The 19192-nt window shown below is 39.9% G+C and overlaps 1 protein-coding gene across 1 annotated transcript in view; it reads right to left on the bottom strand.

Moving 5' to 3' along the window:
• Positions 1 to 19192, bottom strand: part of LOC135197488 (claspin-like) — a 269392-nt gene that overhangs the window by 227075 nt on the left and 23125 nt on the right. Inside the window, 3 exon segments of the mRNA XM_064224552.1 lie at positions 2829 to 2916; positions 8540 to 9454; positions 9848 to 9925. Of these exon segments, the coding sequence (XP_064080622.1) occupies positions 2829 to 2916; positions 8540 to 9454; positions 9848 to 9925 (1081 nt within the window).

The following is a 19192-nucleotide window of genomic DNA, read 5'->3' on the forward strand; positions in this document are numbered from 1 at the left end:
ACACGAGAGAGAAGACCCTTGTGAACACTTGAAGGGCTGTTGTCAGCCCGAAGCACAAGACTCTGAACTTGAAGACCTTGTCCCCGAAAGAGAAGCAAAGGAACTATCGACAGCATGAAGTCGCCTTCCCTCATGGCTACAAACACCGAACGCGGAGTCTCCATCTTGAACCGTGCCGTCCTGATGAAGTGATTCAAGGTAGATAAGTCGATCACAGGTCTCAATCCTCCCAACGCCTTGGGCACCAAGATGTAACTGTAAAACCCCGGAGACGGACGCACCACTTCCTCTATTGCATCCTTGTCCAGCATTTTCTGCACTTCCTCCCAAAGAGCCAAGAACTTCAGAGAATCTGGAGGATATACCTTCCTGAGCTGCGGCTTGTCCGACAGAGGAGGAGAGAAGTCGAATGGCAGTAGGTATCCCACCCGAAGGACAACCACCACCCACTTCTCTGCCCCATAACTCTACCACTTGGCCCAATGGCTCGCCAGGCAACCCCCCCAACCCGTGACGCAAGAGAGGGAGAGGCACCTAACCTACTGACGGCCCCTTTACCTCTGCCCCTTGGGCCCCTTCTTGGCTTAAAGGAACGAGAGCGAAAGGGGCGTTGATCCTCTGACCTAGGCTGAATTGAACGGGAAGGCCCTGCCGAACTCGAATTCCTTGACAGCCTACCAGGCGATGATCTCCTTGACTGCTGCTGGACAGGGGAAGGAGGAGGAGCCGGATGTTTCCGAGGACGAGACTCTGACTTAGACACGACCCGGTGCACCAGTCTGTCTTTGGTGTCAGCCTGGCGCTGGTGTATCGCATTCTCGAGCTCTGTCCAAGGAAACAAAAACTGGGACTCAAATAGATTTCTGTTCCTCAATGCTAGCAAGGACTCCGTGTCAACTTCTAATCAGAAGGTGGTTAGCCCATAAATTAACACTGAGGTGAGCCAAACACGAAAACGCCTTGCCTCCAGACTGCAACAAACTGGCAAGCGAGGATGCACTCAACAACCCTTCTGGGGACTTGTTAGAAGCTATCTTGGCAATAACCACAGACCAGAAGTCCACGCCTTGAGATCCTTACGGCGATGAATAGGCCTTGGAGAACAAGGAGCACTTGCATCATGTGCACGGACAGGGGAGGCTGTAACACGCTCGCGATGTGCATGGATGGGGGAGGTTGCAACAAGCTCACGATGTGCACGGACAGGGGAGATTGCAACACACCCGCGATACGATGCAGAGGACGAAGCAGCCACTGCAGATTGCACAAGGGAAGATACACTAACACTCTACAAAACTACAAAACACCAACACTCTCGAGAACATATCTGCATTGTTCCTTTCTCGTAGGCGAAGAAAGAGCAAAGTCCTTAGCCTTCCTACGCTTGATACGCTGATGTGGTGTAGAGGGGGAAGAGGGGAAGGAAGACAGCACTGGTTTCTTATGTGATCTCTTTGCAGGAGGCAGGGACGAAGCAACACATTTCCTTCCAGTCCTCCCAACCGACAAGGCAGCCAACTTATCATCCTAATCAGAGTCCAACCTCTTAAGCACTGCCTGGCATATAAGCTCAGACTGATCTGCAAGAAGAGGCTCCGATGACATGGAAGGGAGAGTAATGAACTGGGCGACAGGGATGACATTACGGCCGAGAGAGGCAGTGCAGAGGAGACGACTGAGAGTGACGTCATCGATGGGAGTGATGTCATAAGTGGTGATGACGTCACGGCTTCCCCTCAGCGTGAAGAGGAATCAGACGCCACTGGCAGAGGAATACACAACGATGGATCCTGTGACGTCATCAATGGGGCAGACACCACGGTTTCCCTCCGACTCGAAGAAGCAGCAACAGCCACTGGCAGAGCAGTACAAGGTGGCTGACCTCGGCTACCCACGAAGACAAAGCCAGGAGGAGGGGGGAAGGCCTGGCCAGCCTGAGGAAGGGGCTAGCGACCCTCCATAAAGTGCTCTAGCAACCCCTCCAAGGATGGGGGACACCCTAGCCCGAGCGTCTTCCAAATCACTGCGGTCTTGGATGCCTCCGACTCTGGAATAAATAAGAATGATGAAAAACCTCCCCCTTCCCGGGAATCAAATTAACTCCCGAAGAAGAAGGGGCAACATTACAAACATCAGCCTGGTGGCCTCCCGATATTTCCAGCGACGAATCAATGGAAGAAAAGGAAGGAGACACAGGAAGACTACAATAGGGGGTGAATACTGAAGGAGACGAAGCATCGGGATGAGGCAAAGAAACCTTCCTAAGAAGGAAGAGTCGAAACCCTCCGATACTCTCTCTTGCTATAAAACGACTTCCACTGCTCTTCAGGCCATGCCCGGCATTCTGTGCAAGGATTCGTTATGGTACAAAAATTAGAACGGCACCTGCTACACGTGATGTGGGGATCAATCGCCGCCAAAGCCAAAAAACGAGAACACAGAAAACCTGGAATTCCAGGGACACACACATTGACGAGGCCGAGAAGGAGCAGAAGCCATCATTATCAGCCAAACACACACAACACACACACTAAACACAAGTGAAACTGGCAATGAACCGGGTAAGGGCCAAGAGAGGTTAACTACGACTCTCGCCCCGGCAGTTAAAAAAAAAAAAAAGACTGATGCGCTGGCGTAGGTAGAGTGGTCCTCGACCACTTCACCAGATCTACGCATGCGTTGCCAGATATCACAAGATTCCTTGCTTTCATCTGTTTTTTAACCGGATCCAGCTAGGTGCTAGAAATGATCCTATTGTTAAGACCGAAGGTTTGTTCATATATGAACAAAATTAGAACGAATTTCTACAAAAAAAATCTTTCCCTTACTTTTTCCTCCTCTTCTGCCAAGTTGACCACTACACTGGAAGCCACAAGTTTTTCATTTCCTTCACAATCTTTTTCCTTGCTCACAATACTGGAAAAACAAATATCTTCCTAAAACACAGCATATGACAATCAAAGTAGTACTGGGATGGGGATACCAGTCACTCAAATGAAATGCCTATTGATTGGTAGCACCTAGTGCATTGCTCAATAGCAAAACCATGACTTAGCTAGCACATAAATATATTAATCAGCAGAGTATTTCTACATTGTAACATATTAACATGGAAAAATGAGCAAAGAAATACCCTAACGTAACACATATACATTATATATACTCGTGTAATATTCGACTCCATATAATATTCTACCCCATTTTTTATTGATTATATTAGGATTTTAGCATATACCCTAAATAATGTTTGAGTTTTGATTCTGGCAATAGCCTAGGCTACATTTTTATATATTTGGAATCAAAACATGATGGCAGCCTAGGCTATGTTAGCAGTCGCTACCATAGTTTATTCTAAGATTCTGACATCAGAAAATTGAGCTAAACTAAGGAGCTAAAAGCTTAGAAAATGCTTATAAAATGCATAAAAAAATCAGTATAGTATACCCATTTCAAATCATTAAAATTAACTATACTAAACAAAAGGAATAAACTTCCAACCTTCTTTATTTATAATAATTTTCTCATAACTATCGAAAGCTTGCCAAGCAGCCACTGTAACTAGCGAACAGTATAATCATCATACATTTGAGGGCTTCAGAACCACAGCGTTGTAAACGCCACCCCCACCAGTATTGAGTTAGGCATACCAGTAGATTTGGCAACGTTTCCTCTGTCTATTTGTTACATTTCTATGCTATTCAGGAGTTTCAAAAAGGTCAAAATCCCCACTTGAGCAGTAGGAATTATCAATTTTGTCTACATGAATGAACGTGGTGTCGTGCGGAGGTTACAGCCTCATAAGAGCTCAGTTAGAACCACAAGGAAGCACGTTCGCAGCTCAAGAGTGAGCCAATGAGAGCCCACATCACTAAGCGGGTAGTCAGTTCTAAACCAATCAGCATTTTTCCCCATAAGCCGCCCGTGTCAGCCAATCACCGCACAGTTTACAATCTCCGCTATTGTTTACATTCCCCACCTTCCCTTAATTTCAAGTTCTTTAGCGGATGTACAGTATTTTCATGGTGAGTACAAATTAAAATATTTGCTTTTCTTATAGTAGTAGTAGTGAGTGCAGTAGTATTATTTTTCTATAATTTTTTGTTTGATTATTATTATGATATTGGTGACGATTATTTTAATGGCTAAACATTATGATGATGGAATGTTATCATGGTCAACATCATTATTACTAATATTACCGTATTATCATTACTATTTGCTATTATCATTAATAATATCATAATCAATACTCCTATTATTATTATTATTACGTATTATCATCAGTATAACATCCATGATTGTTATACTACGAAAGTACTTTCATGGTGAGTACACATTTTATTATCATTATTATTACTATTATCAATATTATTAACCAATATTACTGTATTACCATTATTATTCATATTATTATTAGCTATTATTATTATTATTATTACATCTATTGCTGTTATAACACGAATATAATAACACTTTACTATCCTTTTACACATTTAATTATGGTTTAAGTGCTGGTTATGAATAAAATATACACAAATGTGAGGGGTTAGGCATACATTTTGAATGCTAGCGCAAAAGCGCACCCCACAATTTTTTTTTTAATTTTCACCAAAAATTTATAAAGGGTAGGGCTTTCATATGAAACTTAGTTTATATCAATATCTTTCTTAGAAGCAGAGTAATGAATGCTAGACTGAGGGAAAATTACTAATTTTTTAAAAAGTGGCGTTTACCACCTTGTAAAGTGGCGTTTACCACCTTGTGGTTCTGAGGCCCTCATTTATATTCTTTAATCTCTCTTCAACCACTAAAACTAGTTAACAGTATTATAACCTTTCATTTCTATTCATTAATCTCTCTTTAACCCATTCCACTATCTTTTTAACTATATTGCCCTTTTGCTGTTTCTTAAATAAAAAATTTTCAAAATAGTGTTGGGAAATCCAAAGCCTAGGCTTAGCCTAGTCCCAAAATCTTGCACTTTTCCAAAACTATACCAGTAAAATTTTAGGCTATAAAATGACAAATTTTTAATCGATTTGTATTCTTCATAATTAACAAACCTGAGGTCTTACTACCACCTTTAAGATAGACCATGATTACTTTCTATCTGTTTAAAGCCGGTTTAATTTGCACGTTTAATTCATTATTTTCCTTTTTTCTTTCTCTGGGTGATCTCAGTGTGGGTGTGATCTCCTAGGTGTGTGTATGTTATATCAAACATTACAAGAGTATATATGGTAATTACAATTGCTACCTAAATACCTGAAAATTTTACTTACTGCAGATAACCATGAAAGTAATCATACAATAATTACCACAAAATAAACAGTTAGACATTGTTAATCTAGGGAGATCCTTTCCTGACTTGTTGAAAATAGCCAAGCTAGTCTATCATACTTCATAATTATTTTTATCATTACAAAATTAAAACCAAACATCGGCCTCCTATGTGCACGAGTTGCCAGATGCCAGAGATTCCTTGTTTTACCATCTTTGATTGTTTTTACCGGTTTCCAGCTAGCACTAGAAGATTATCCTATTGTTAAGACCTCGGGTTTGTTAGCTATAAAAAATAAAAATTGATTAAAATTTGCCATATTAGAGGTACAGTAAAATGTAATGCAATTTTGTAATTTTTTTTGCACTCATAATAAATCATGACTATATAAAAGAAGTTAATAATTCAAAGGTATAAATCATGACTAAAAAAAAGAAGGTAATAACATCAACGGTATGTTTTTAGGTTGAGATACCCCTCCAAGTTTATACGGTATGCTTTGCAATAAAAAACTTCAACATAGTACTTGCTGTACAATATACCTGCAAAGTTGTATGGACGTATATGGATAAATGATATAGTATGACTAAAAATTACAGCAGCATGGTAGGCATTCTTTTTATATTCTGTCTATTCTTATTAACCCTCTTACGCCGAAGCCCTAAAAATCAAAACCTCTCCCGTATGCCAGCGCCGGTTTGGAGTGAGCGCGGAAGCGGAAAAAATAATTTTTTCAAAAAATCACAGCGCGCTTAGTTTTGAAGATTAAGAGTTCATTTTTGGCTCATTTTTTTGTCATTGCCTGAAGTTTAGTATGCAATCACTAGAAATGAAAAATAATATCATTATCATATGTAAATAATGCGATATATGTAGCAAAAAAAAAAAATTCATAGATAATTGTATTCAAATCACGCTGTGCAAAAAACGGTCAAAGCTAATGAGTTACTTTTTTTCGTTGTATTGTACACTAAATTTCAATCATTTTGATATATAATACATCATAAAACAATAAAAGCAACACCGGAAAAATATTATCACAAAATGATGTACGAATTCGTAACGCGCGGACGTAAAAAAATGTTATTTTCAAAAATTCACTGTAATTCTAAATATTGTTCTAGAGACTTCCAATTTGTTTCAAAATTAAGACAAATGATTCAATATTACGATACTGTAAGAGTTTTAGATTAGAATTGCAGATTTCAACCATTTCGGACCGAGTTAAATTTGACCGAATGTCGAAATTGTTATATATATATTTTTTTATATGCACATATTTCGGAGATGGAAAAAGCTACAACCTTCAATTATTTTTTTTTTGATTTTTCATGAATTTGCGCACATTTTGATATATAAAACTATAAAACGGCTAATATGAAAAGGAGCAAATATTAGGATAATGCGATGTACGTATTTCGGAGACTTGCGGCCACGAATCGGCGCGTGGAGTGAAGGTAAATATATTTTTCAAAAATTCACCATAAATCACAATATTGTTCTAGAGACTTCAAATTTGTTTCAAAATGAAGAAAAATGACGGAATATTACTAGGCCGTAAGAGTTTTAGCTTAAAATTGCGTTTTTCAACTATTTCAGTAGAGTCAAATTTGACCGAACGTGGTTTTTTTTCTATTTATTGTGATTTATATGCAAATATTTCGAAAAAAAGAGAAAAGCTACAACCTTCAATAATTTTTAGTTGTATTCTACTTGAAACTGCGCACATTTTCATATATAAAACTTTATGTAACAGCTAATTTTAAATGGTGCAAACATTTCGACAATCGCACAAAAAAAATTCTGATTTTTTCGGAAGAGTTACCGCGCGGACGTAAGGAAATTTTTTTTTTTTTTTTTCATAAATTCACCATAAATCGACATATTGTGCTAGAGACTTCCAAGTCGTTGCAAAATGAAGGTAAATGATTGAATATTACTAGAATATAAGAGTTTTAGCTTACAATTGCGTTTTTCGACCATTTCGGTAGAGTCAAAGTTGACTGAAAGTTGAAATTTTTGCACTTAACGTTATTTATATGAAAATATTTCGAAACTGATAAAAGCTACAACCATGGGTTGTTTTTAGTTGTATTGTGCATGAAATTGCGCACATTTCCATATATAAAACCTTATGTAACGGCAAATTTAAAAGGGTGCAAACATTAGGACAATCGCACGAAAAAATTTATCGGAAGTGTTATCGCACGAACGTAAGGAAAAAGTTTTTTCATAAATTCACCATAAATCGAAATATTGTGCTAGAGACGTCCAATTTGTTGCAAAATGAAGGCAAATGATTGAATATTACTATAATATAAGAATTTTAGCTTACAATTACTTTTCTCGACCATTTCGGTAGAGTCAAAGTTGACCGAAGGTTGAAATTTTTGCACTTATCGTTATTTATATGAAAATATTTCAAAACTGATAAAAGCTACAATCATGAGTATTTTTTTGTTGTATTTTACATAAAATTGCGCACATTTTCATATATAATACTTCATGTAAAGGATAATTTAAAATGGTGCAAAAATTATGTCAAAGTGACGAAATAATTTTTGAGATGTGTCACTGATACTTTTTAGTGCGATAAGAAAGAAATTCGCGCTTGCGCGCCTGCATAGCGATTGTAAACAAAACAACGCCTTGATCCGTGAACTCCCAGCATCCCCCAAGGCGCGTGATTCAAAAGTTTTTGGCTGGTAGGCCTATAAGTATTTTACCGCAAATTTTTAAAAAACTTTTTTGAGCCGACGTATGATACGTCCAATCGGCATACGGGAGACATTTTGACTCGACGTTTAATACGTCCAATCGGCGTAAGAGGGATAATGATTGTTTTTCATCCTCGTGAAATTTATTCACTGAGCTACCAAATGATGGCATGAGTGATACATTTTATATAGAATAATGTACATCTAGTCTGTGAAGTTACTTCAAAAAAGGTAAACTGCTAAAATACTGAATAGACACAACTACTTCAATAAATTGAATTATATTGTCTTTGTCTATGAACAATCTCCAAAGCAAAGTTGTAGTTAGGTTTTTTACTCCAGAGCAGCAACACATTTCTGAAAAAAAAAATGTATATATATATATACTAGATATATATATAAAATTGACAAGTACAATATGAAACTGATAAGTAGTCTCCACCAAAGTCCTAAAAGGTTAATAGTCTAAACATGCTGAAAAACCAGCACAGCAAACTTTACCTTTTAAGTTTATAAAAACAAACATGAGATACAAACACACCTGAGATTAACTTCCTGTTTCTCTTTGGGCTCCTTCTTGGTGTTAGTATGTTTAACAAAACGATTCATCAGTTCATGAACTCCAGCTTTGGATTTGGGTGTCGCATTAGTCTTATCTTCATTCAAATCTATAAAATCACCTTCACAAAGACTTAGTTTTGGGGTTGACATAGCAATTTCAGTCAAAAGAGAATCTGGCAATATCCCTGAAAATTTGTTTAACTTGGGAGTTCTATGGGTCATCTCAGTAAGCACCGGGATTTCTGAATCTGTGACTGATGCCTTCGTGGTAACTAAATTACCTTCATCATTTTCCCTCAATTCAACAGTATTACATGACCCATTATCATCATTTGACTTCTCCCCCTCTTCCTTGTTATCTTTCTGCATCTCATTCATTCTGTTACAATCTATTCTCTCTTTTGTATTCGATGCATCTAAAGCCACTTCATCACACAGATATTCTTCCTGAGAAGAAACTTGAGTAAGAATACCAGAATCATTTATCTTGTTAGGGTCTGCACTGTCAGTGGTTACAGCATTAGTTTCATCACTGACATTTTGTTCATCTGAAGAGCCCATCTGTTGATCCTGATCCTTTTCCACATCACAACGTGCAACACGCTGAATTATTAGATCTGGAAGATCTTCATCCTCAGAAACCTTAAATGTTAATTTCAAAGAACTGCCTTCATCTATTTTTTGTGCCTTACAGTTATCCTCTTCTAATTGGTCTTCTTTGGACTCAGTTGGAGGAAATGCTTTTATTTTGTTCTCAGAAGAAATCTCTTCTGACAGTCTAGGCTTATCCGGAGGCCCTTCATCACCCGGTGTCCAGTCTTCATCATCAGGATCTTCATGATCTGAGTCACTCTTATAGAAGTCCTCGACTTCCTTTTTCTTTTGCTCTAGGAGGCTGCAAATAAAAATGTATAGTTTTAATGCAATAGCCTTCCTGTATAACAAAAATATATAAAAAATTAAACATCTACCTACCTTTCATGACCTTCCTTTTGTAACATATCTTTGAATGTATCACATCAGTCTATAAAATTTGCGCTAATTCATCCTGTTATGCTTACTACCAAAATATTAAGCCTACATTAATGTGGTTTTTTGTTAACTTTTAAAATACTGTACTAAGATTTCCTTAATCAGTATACAACATATACGTGCTGTGAGTGTTAACAATACTGTGAGTGTTAACAGCATATCCTTGTGGTCAAATGAAATCAGTTCTGATCAAGTGCAATACAGACTAGCTTATTCTACTCTTATTTCATGCTCTAAGCATAAGAGATTTACTTACCATAATGTTTCAAGATTCTTCATGCTCATTTTAATGCTGCGCTGAGACGTTGATATAGGAGGGGTTGCCTTTTTTCTCCTGTCGAGGAAAAATTACTTCAATACTTTCAAGTCACTCTCAATATCTAAAATAAATAAGGACTACAAATTTTAAAATATAAAATATTTTTTTAAATTGCCATCTAAAAAGTCTGAATATTTACATAAAAACTGATGGATCAACTAGTACAGTTGCACCTCCCTTTACAAATAATAATTACTATTACATTATATTATTATATAATTATTATTATCAGTAGTTGAAACCTATTCATAAGGAATACCCCAAGGGCCACTGACTTAAAATTCAAGCTTCCAAAAAATATGGTGTTCATTAGGAAGAAATAAGAGCAAGGAAAGGGAAATAATGAGATCTTACTTATTAAAAAAGAAAAATATATAAATTAACAATTAGATAAAAATGTATTAAAATGCAAGAGAATAGTTTAGGATCATAATGCATTGCATCTCCACTTGAACTTCTGAAGTTCCAATTGCACAACATCCTCGGGGAGGGTGTTCACAGTTCAGTGGTGTGAGGAATAAAGGACCTCTGGAACTGAGAAGTTTGACAGTGAGGCACAATTACTGCATATTAGTGCTGCTGTTCAGCAAATCTGGTTGCTCTTGGGAAATAAAGGGGATCACATATCAATTGTGAATGTGAAAGGTCTCTGTTGAAATATATCTTATGAAAAAGTGCCAAACAAGAGACCATTCATTGATGGTCAAAGTCATAACTGCTATTGCGTATTAGGAAACAGAAACCTACCACCAAGAACAACTATATAAGAGATAAATCTCTGGCAGAAGCAGACATCCACACTGGAGAACAGGATTCTAGTAAAGGAAGTACAAATGACCTTAAACATGTTACACTGATTTTATCACTGTTATAAATATAAAAGGCCTTATGAACAACAATACATTTGCTGAAACTTTCATTAGATGTTTCTCAAAAGTTAGATAGCAAGTCAAAAGTTACACCTAGAATAGTTAAAGTTCACTCATTCCGTAAATATCCCTCCACATAAAAGGGAGGATGGGACGGCAGAGTTCCGTCCACCTAAAAGGTAGGATGGGGCAGGAAATCTGTACCAGATTTATACCCCACCGACTAAACCATTCTCTGATCTGGTCCATGTCCCAATTAAGCCTGAGGGAAGCTTCATATCTCTCAGTGGAGACTCCTACACCCACAAGTGTTGCATCAATGGCATACTGAACAATCTTGTTTTCCAGGCCAACAACGATATCACGTGTATATATTTACTAAAAATAATAGTGGACCAAGAACACTGACCTGTGAAACTTCAGACACATGACGTCTTGGTTCACTAAAGATGCCACCCACACCAACTTCCTCCTGCCTATTTGTAAGGAAATCTTGAAGCAATCTTAAAACATAACCACCCACTCCAAGATTCTGAAGTTCATAAATAAATGCCTTCTGATTTACTGAATCAAAAGCAACAATAAAATTGATTTGAATTACTATACACTCAAAATCCTTATCAAGGTTCCCTTGTAAATGGCATGTAAAGTCTAAAAGGGCATCACAGGTACCAACTGCTTCCTGTTTGCATATTGACTATCACCTAACAATCCTTTAGACTCAACATACTTATATAGTGGCTTAAAAATAAGTTTTTCAGCAATTTTGGAGAGCATAGGATGAATAGAGATTGACCTGTAGTTACTACAGTCTGCAGGATGCCACTATTTGGAACAGACACTGTGCGTACACTGTGCTTGTGCTCATCTGTGCAGATACTATGTCAACATAATAAGTCTATAGAAACAACATATCTTGGGCAAAAATGCCCTAAAAACTTTTAAAAAACAAATGGAAGAAACCCTCAGAATCTTCTCCACCCCAGCTATCAAGATTATCCAATTTTCTTAACATCCCTAGAGCAAAATGCAAATTATGTACAAATAGCTTCAGGATGACAAGTAGTATCAAGGAGGCATCCTCACTTGACTGCTTAGCTTCAAAGCTTTTAAGTACATGAGAAGGGAGCACAGGGCACATCATTGCAGTGAAATGCACAAAACTGCATTAGGCATAGGTGACTGGTGCATCAATGCTGTGAGACACACAATTATGCTGGCAGACAAAATCCATGATACATGAGCAGAAGTAAGTCTAGGCAATTACAGAGGATTCAAGTAAACGTCCTAAAACACAATAGGAAAATTAGGCCAATTGCTTACTACCCGACATAAGCAGTGAAACCCACTTTTACCAAAAAGAGTAGAAGCATCACTCCTACCTAGTCAATCCAATTTGGTAAATTTAAAAGAGGGAAAAATGTTGGGCTACTTTTCTTACCATCTCCCGAGCAATTCTATAGGAGGGCAAATTCTGGAACCAAAACAGAGGAAGAGACAATGGGCATAGATTTGCACCACTTTCCGACTTGTCCCGGTTCTCTGCTGCATCATGCTCTAAGGGAGCAAGACAGGACGTGCCAAGGACATGTCAAGCCAAAAGCAGATGCATTGACCCATCCTCTGATGAGGGGAAATACCCAAACTTGAACATGACCCATGGGCAGGTAATGCAGAAAAAAATTCATCCCTTGAAACTTACACCAAGTGAACATTAAATACAACTATCAAATCTAGTGACCTGAATCAATGGGAAGCTCACTAGCAGTAATAGATCAAAAAGATGCCACAGAGGAAGCAGACTAGACATGCCTCCCTTTAACAAAGTCTTACAAGGTCTATCCTCTTTATCTGCTATACAAACTAAGAAGTTCTCTTTGATCACAATAAATTTCTGCATTATCTTGATAGCCTACGATTCACATTGGTTATGCCAATCATAGTTATCCTTCCCTCAACAGTATACATATCTCATGAGGGTCAATAAAACAAATAATACATATTAGAACAACTCTTACCTTAAAAGGTTCTTATCAATTGAATGTTCAAACTAAAAACAAAGAAAATTCAAAAGCAAATCAACAGAAAAAGAGAGTTCACAACAATCTGTTACGGAGAAGTTATGGAGTTCTATTTGACAACGTACGTGTGTGTGTGTGTGTGTGTGTGTGTTGCTGAGTCCTGGGCTGTTTGCTGTTAGAGATCAGAGTTCTGTGTTTTGAGTGAGTGTTTTTGGTCACTCTTTAGTAAGAAGCTGTGAGAGCCAGTAGTGTTAGCAGGAGTCTGTTGAAGGCATTTTAGTCAGATAAGTTGTGTTGTTTATTGTGTTGTTGTTGTGATTCCTTGGTGTTGTTAGTGGGTGTGTGTTGCCTTTTTGTGTGTTTTTTTTGTTGGTGATTGTTTGTGCAGTGGTTTTATTGTGGTTGTGTTCCTTGGTTGTTGTTGTGTTGTTGGTGAGTTGTTGAGTTGTAGTCCTTGGGTGTTGTGGTTCTTGGTGGTTGTTGTGGTGTCTCAGTGACCTCGACCAGCGGACAGCACAGGATAGCCCGGAGTATCTGGAGTGGTTGGGTAAGTACATGTGTTTTGAGGGTTTTTTTATTTTTGTGTTTTTTTTTTTTGTTTTGTGTAGGTAGGTCAATTGTCCTGCATATTCCGTAGTGTGAAGAAGAGTGTGTGACTGGGGTGAGTTGGGCAACTGGAGTGATTAGTGGGGGGATTTAGCCAGCTTGTTTTTTTTAGCTTGTGATCCCGCCACATTATTTTTTGGTGCCCAAACAAGGAATGTTGGTACGGCAGCTGCAGGACAATAGGGGTATTGAGTTGTGTGATTGGTGGAGAAAGTGAGGATGGAAGGGTTGAAGGAGGAGCTGAAGTTGGCGAGAGAAGCTAAGGAAAGATTGGAAGTGGAGAATGATAGGTTGAGGGTAGTGTAAGGAGCTGAAGAGTGAGTTAGAGGAAATGAGAGGAAATGAAAGAAGAGGTGAAAGGAGCGGAAGAGAGATTGGTTTTGAAAATGGAAAAAAAATTCTTGGTAATGATGAATGCAGTGCAAGAGATGATGCAGGAAATGATGAATGCATTCATAGAAGAGGGAGTTGTAGGAGGTAGGCCTACTGGGTCTTGTGATGGGCCAGGAGTGGTAAAGGAAGTGAAAGAGCGAGTGGATGAGAGCACGAGTGACGAAGGTGATTTGGTTGTGATAGGTAAGGGAAAGAAGGGGAAGACACAGGATAAGGATAAACCTGAGGACAAGAATAAGAAAGTGGCTGAGGAAAGGAAGAAGACTAAGGGAAAGAAGGTTAGTAAGGGTGATGGACAGGATGAGACTAGGTCAGAATACATTGGGGAAAGGGCTGAGAGTGATTTGGATAGCGGTGAGTGGAAACAGGTAGGTAGAAAGAAGGGTAAAAAGAGCGTAGTCAAGAGTATGGACGTGAGTATGGAAGTGGATTCGCTGTATTCAGAAGAGGGAAAGAAGGGTCAGAATAGAAGTAGCGAAAGTGAGAGTGAGAGTAAGCAGGAAGTACAAAAGGCGGTGTATATGAGAGGTACCCTGATGTGCACAATACGAGGAATATGGTAGTAGGGACATAGGGGACTTTTTTTAAGGAATATGAAAGATATTGTGAGGCAAAGTATGGGGATAACAAGAGTCTGGGCAAGAGTTAAGTAGCTTTTTGACAGGATTTGTGAGTACGTATGGGGTAATGATGAGTGTAGGGAATGTGCCATATGAGAGTGTAAAAGCTAGGATTGTAGAACAGGCAAAGAGGATAAAGAGTAGTGTTAGATATAGGAGAAAGCAAGATTTTGAAGAGGCAAGAATGAATGTTGGCGAGTCGTTGTCGATGTATGTGTGCAGGTTAGAAACATTAGCCAGGAAAAAGTTTGGGGACAAAGGGATAAATGAGTGTAAGGAGTTAGTGTGAAAGTTGTGTGGAGTTGCTATACACGTTGGTGAGTACGGATGACGAAAGATATGTTGAAGTGCGACAGGTGATGACAGGTAGCGTGGCAGGTGGTGATAATTGGGAGTATGATGAGTTGAGAGGAAGAGTAAAGGTCGATGAGAATGTTAGTGATGACGAGAGGAGGCGGTTGATGCAGATGTTGTGGGATCGGCGGGGTGCGTTGAGTCGTAGTGACAAGGATTTCTGGGGGTCTAAGCTTCCCGTTCAAGATCATTTTGGAAGACAATAACCCCATATATCAGCGTCCTCGCCACTTTTCCCCGCCTATTACCCGAGATTGAGGAGCAGTGTGAGGAGCTTGAGAGAGTGGGAGTGATAGAGAGGAGTGAGTGCCTGAAATAGCCCCATAGCCCCTTTACGTAAACCGGATGGAAGTCTGCGGATAAGTGTAGATTATAGGAGGGTGAATGAAGTGACTGTGAAGGAGCGATTTCCGATGAATGTGGTGTCTGATTGTGTGTACAAGATGCATGGGATGAGAGTGTTTACCAAATTAGACCTGGTAAGGGGCTATTACCAGATGCCTCTTGAGGAGGGGAGCAGGCATGTTACTGCTTTTTCAAGTGGTAATTGCCACTACCAGTTTAAACGGTTGAGTTTTGGGTTGGCTAATGCGCCTGCTGGCTTTCAAAGGGCAATGAATGGGGTTTTAGCTGGGTTTGAGAGAAGGAAGGTGACTGTGTTTATAGATGATATTTTGATTGCGAGTGAAACTATTGAGGAGAATATGGAGCTGCTTGAGAGGGTGTTAGAGCGGTTGGAAGAGGTTGGAGTGAAAGTGAAGCTGGAGAAGTGTTCATGGTTGGCTGAGGAAGTGGAATTTCTTGGTCATAAGGTGAGTGCTAGTGGCGTAAGGAAGAGTGAAAAGTTTGTGGAAAAGGTAAGGGAGTTTCCGCGTACCCATACCGTGCACGAGTTAAAGGGGTTTTTGGGGTTGATTGAGTTTGGGAGGAAGTTTGTTAGCGATTGTTTGGGCATAGGGAAGCCGTTGACGGAATGGACAGGGAAGAAAAACTGTACTAAGCTAAGGTGGGATGAGCGAATGGTGGGAGCATTTGAGAGATTGAAAGAGGAGGCTGCTAGAGATGTCACCTTGGCTTATCCAGACTAGTGAGGATGCGAGTGAGATTGAGCTATAGTATACTGATGCGAGCGAGGTTAGTATGGGAGGGTGTTTAGCACAGATGCAAGAGGTGAATGGGGAGGAACAGTTGAGAGTAATTGCGTATGTAAGTAAAGCTTTTAATAAGGCGGTTGGAAGTATTTGGTGGTTGAGAAGGAGCTTACGGCAATAAGGTTTTGTGTGAAAACGTAGAAAGTGTTTTTGTATGGGGTAAAATTTATCATCCGGAAGGACCATCGGCCGTTAGTGTATATGATCAAGAAGGAGTGTGTAAATGCTAGGATCGCGAGGACAATTGAAGATTTGAGTGAGTTTGATTTTAGGTTAGAATATGTGCCAAGGAGTAAAAATGTGATTGCTGATGCAATGTCTAGGATGCATGGTAAGGGCAACGGTGTCGTGAAGTGAAACTGGGGTCAGAATGTGGTGCCTGAGGGTTTGGTTGTAAGAGAGGTTTGAAGGGGGTAACAGTGTGTGTGAATGTTTGTTTTTGGCATTGAAAGACTGGGAAGGGAGAGGTCTGGTTGAAGAGGTACCTGGTAGTGCGAATGAGTTGCGAGTGAGGTTGATGTGTGAAGTGCAGAAGGGAGTGGCATATGCAGAGGAACAAGGTGGGGAAGAGGAAATGTTGCATAAATTGCTGTTAGCAGTAGCTGAGTTGTTTGGAATAAAGGTGGGGAAGAGGAAATGTTGCATAAATTGCTGTTAGCAGTAGCTGAGTTGTTTGGAATAAAGGTGTCATTGTATTTTGGATGGGATAGACTTGTCGAATATCAAGGGAGGATAAGTACAGGTAGTGAGCATGGGGTTTTGAGGATTCAGTGCGGGGAAAATGGTTGTAATTGGTTGGTTAAGAAAGGGGACTATGAAGGGGTGTTGAATCAGGAGTACGGAAGTGGGGAGGTAGCTGAGGATGAATGTGGTGAGGATGACTGTGATGTGGATAACCAGGTGGACGTGGCAGTGAATGTGTGTGTGCATGGGACACAAGGGAAAATGGTGGCGATGGTCAGAATACATGATAGTGAATACTGTGGTTTGGTTGATAAGGGGGCACAAGCTTCCTTGGTGAGTGGGTAAGTGGTAAGTGAACTGGAGAGAAGCGATTGGGCAGTGAAAAGGCGGTGCACAAGTGTGAGGATACATGGGTTAGGACAAGGAAGTGTTTTGGTGTGGGAAGAGGTGCAGTTAAAGGTTAGTTAGATTTGGAAGTTGTACATAACTTTATAATCATGGGAGAAAATGATATGCCAGCTTGCTTTTTGATAGGGATGGATTTTTTGAGGATGCATGATGCAAGCATAGATATAGGAAATAGGATTCTTAGTAATGGGGGTAGCACAATAGCTAGGATTCAGGATTGTAGTGCATTTGAAGCAAACTTTGTGGGGGTAATTGATATTGCTATAAGTGAGAATGATTTGTTGAGTGAAGAGGAGATTGAGGAAATGCAAGATAAGTGCTTGGAGATAAGTATGTTGCAGCAGTGTGTCTTGGGGGGAGTACTTGTGGAAGATTGGCAGCATGAGTTGGGTGTGTATAAGAGGGTTGCTAAACGGTTTGTGGTTTGTAAAAACATAGTGTACTTTTTGCATCAGGAAGGGGTATATGACAGGGAAGTGTATGTGCCAGTGTTTTCTGTTGAGTCAGCAGTATGTGTTTGTTGGTGCATGATCGGTTTGGGAATATGGGGAAAAATAAGTTGTGGGAGTGCATGAGAGAGAGACTGTATGCACCTGGGTTGAATAAGATTTGTGTGGATGTGGCTGTTATGTGTGAAGACTGTCAGAAGGGAAAGTGTCACAGTGTGCATGCGAGTCCGCCTGTGTTGCGATTTAAATGAAAGAGCCGTTTGAAATGCTTGTGATTGATTGTGTTTCATTGCCAAAGACTGTGAGGGGGCATGCGGGAATGATAGCGATGGTGGATCACAAGTAAACTTGCCTATGCGGTTCCCATCAAAGATAAGAGGAGTGAAACTGTTGCGCGGATGGTGGGGCAAGTGATGTTGCCTGTGTGTGTGTAAGCCGGCGAAAATGTTGAGTGATAATGGGCCTGAGTTTGTGGGGTGGGAATTTGAAGAAATGTTGAAGGAATGGAGTATTGTCCATGTGTATTCTACTCTGTATATGCCCAGTGCGAATGGTTTGGCGGAAAGGACTGTTAGAACGATGACTGAGATTTTGCGAATGATGAGTAAAGGCGACAATGATTGGGATACGTATGTAGGACGTGCAGTGTGGGTATATAACGCCACACTGCAGAAGAGTATAGGTATGTCTCCTTGTAAGTGTGTTGAATTTTGAAAGGATTGTTAGGGTGCGGTTGGGTCTGTCAGAGTGATCGAGATTTGTGGAAGAAAGCAAGTGAAAGGTTTAAAAGTTTTAGGATTGGAGGTAAGGTGTTGAAAGAGGTGGTTGAGAAAGGGAGAATGAATGTGAATAAGGTAAGGGAGAGATTTGAAGGGCCTTTTGAGATTTTGGAAGTGGGACCAAGTGTATTGATTTGTGTGTTGGGGAAATTGCGAGTAGATGGGTGTGGATGAGGTTAGGGCACACCATAACCAGCTCTGTATGTGGAGGGAAGTACCCCAGTATGTTCGGGAGAATGCGATGAGGGAGTGGTTGAGGGTGAATAAATGTGAGCCGAGTGTCAGTGAGCAAATGGGTCTGGAAGATTGGCAATTAGTGTTGGTTGAGTATGGAAGAAAGCGGAAGAAGGTAAGGAAAGTGAATGAAAATCAGGTGGTAAGGATGTAGTTGGCAGTATGAACGAGTCTCTTCAGGAATTTGGCAGGAGTGTAAATGAGGTAAGTGATTTAAGTGATTTGATGGCAGAGTACGAGAGATATTTGGACAAGAGTTGGAAGGGGTAGATGAAATAGTGAATGGGATTTGGGAGGATGGTAGTGAAGGAGATAGTAATGGTAGTCTTACTGGAAGTGGTCTGGGAGAAGTTGATAGTGGTGTAACAGTGTGTATATGATGGCCCTCAAACAAGATCCAGGGGACCTGCGTAAGAGCATCCTTGGGTGTTGCGGAAGGCTGTTTAGTGTGGGTGTTGTGAGTGAAAGAAGACATTTTCAAGTGTAACAGGGGAGGAAATATGGAGGAGTTATGGAGTTCCATTTGACAACGAGAGAGAGAGAGAAGAGAGAGAGAGAGAGAGAGAGAGAGAGAGAGAGAGAGAGAGACGAGAGAGAGAGAAGAGAGAGAGAGAGAGAGCGTAATTGGTGGTTGGATGGTTAACAACTGTACTGGCTGTTGGTGAGTCCTGGGTTGTTTGCTGTTAGTGATCAGAGTTCTGTGTTTTGAGTGAG

The sequence above is a fragment of the Macrobrachium nipponense genome, chromosome 21 (genome assembly GCF_015104395.2).
Source record: "Macrobrachium nipponense isolate FS-2020 chromosome 21, ASM1510439v2, whole genome shotgun sequence".
NCBI lineage: Eukaryota > Metazoa > Arthropoda > Malacostraca > Decapoda > Palaemonidae > Macrobrachium > Macrobrachium nipponense.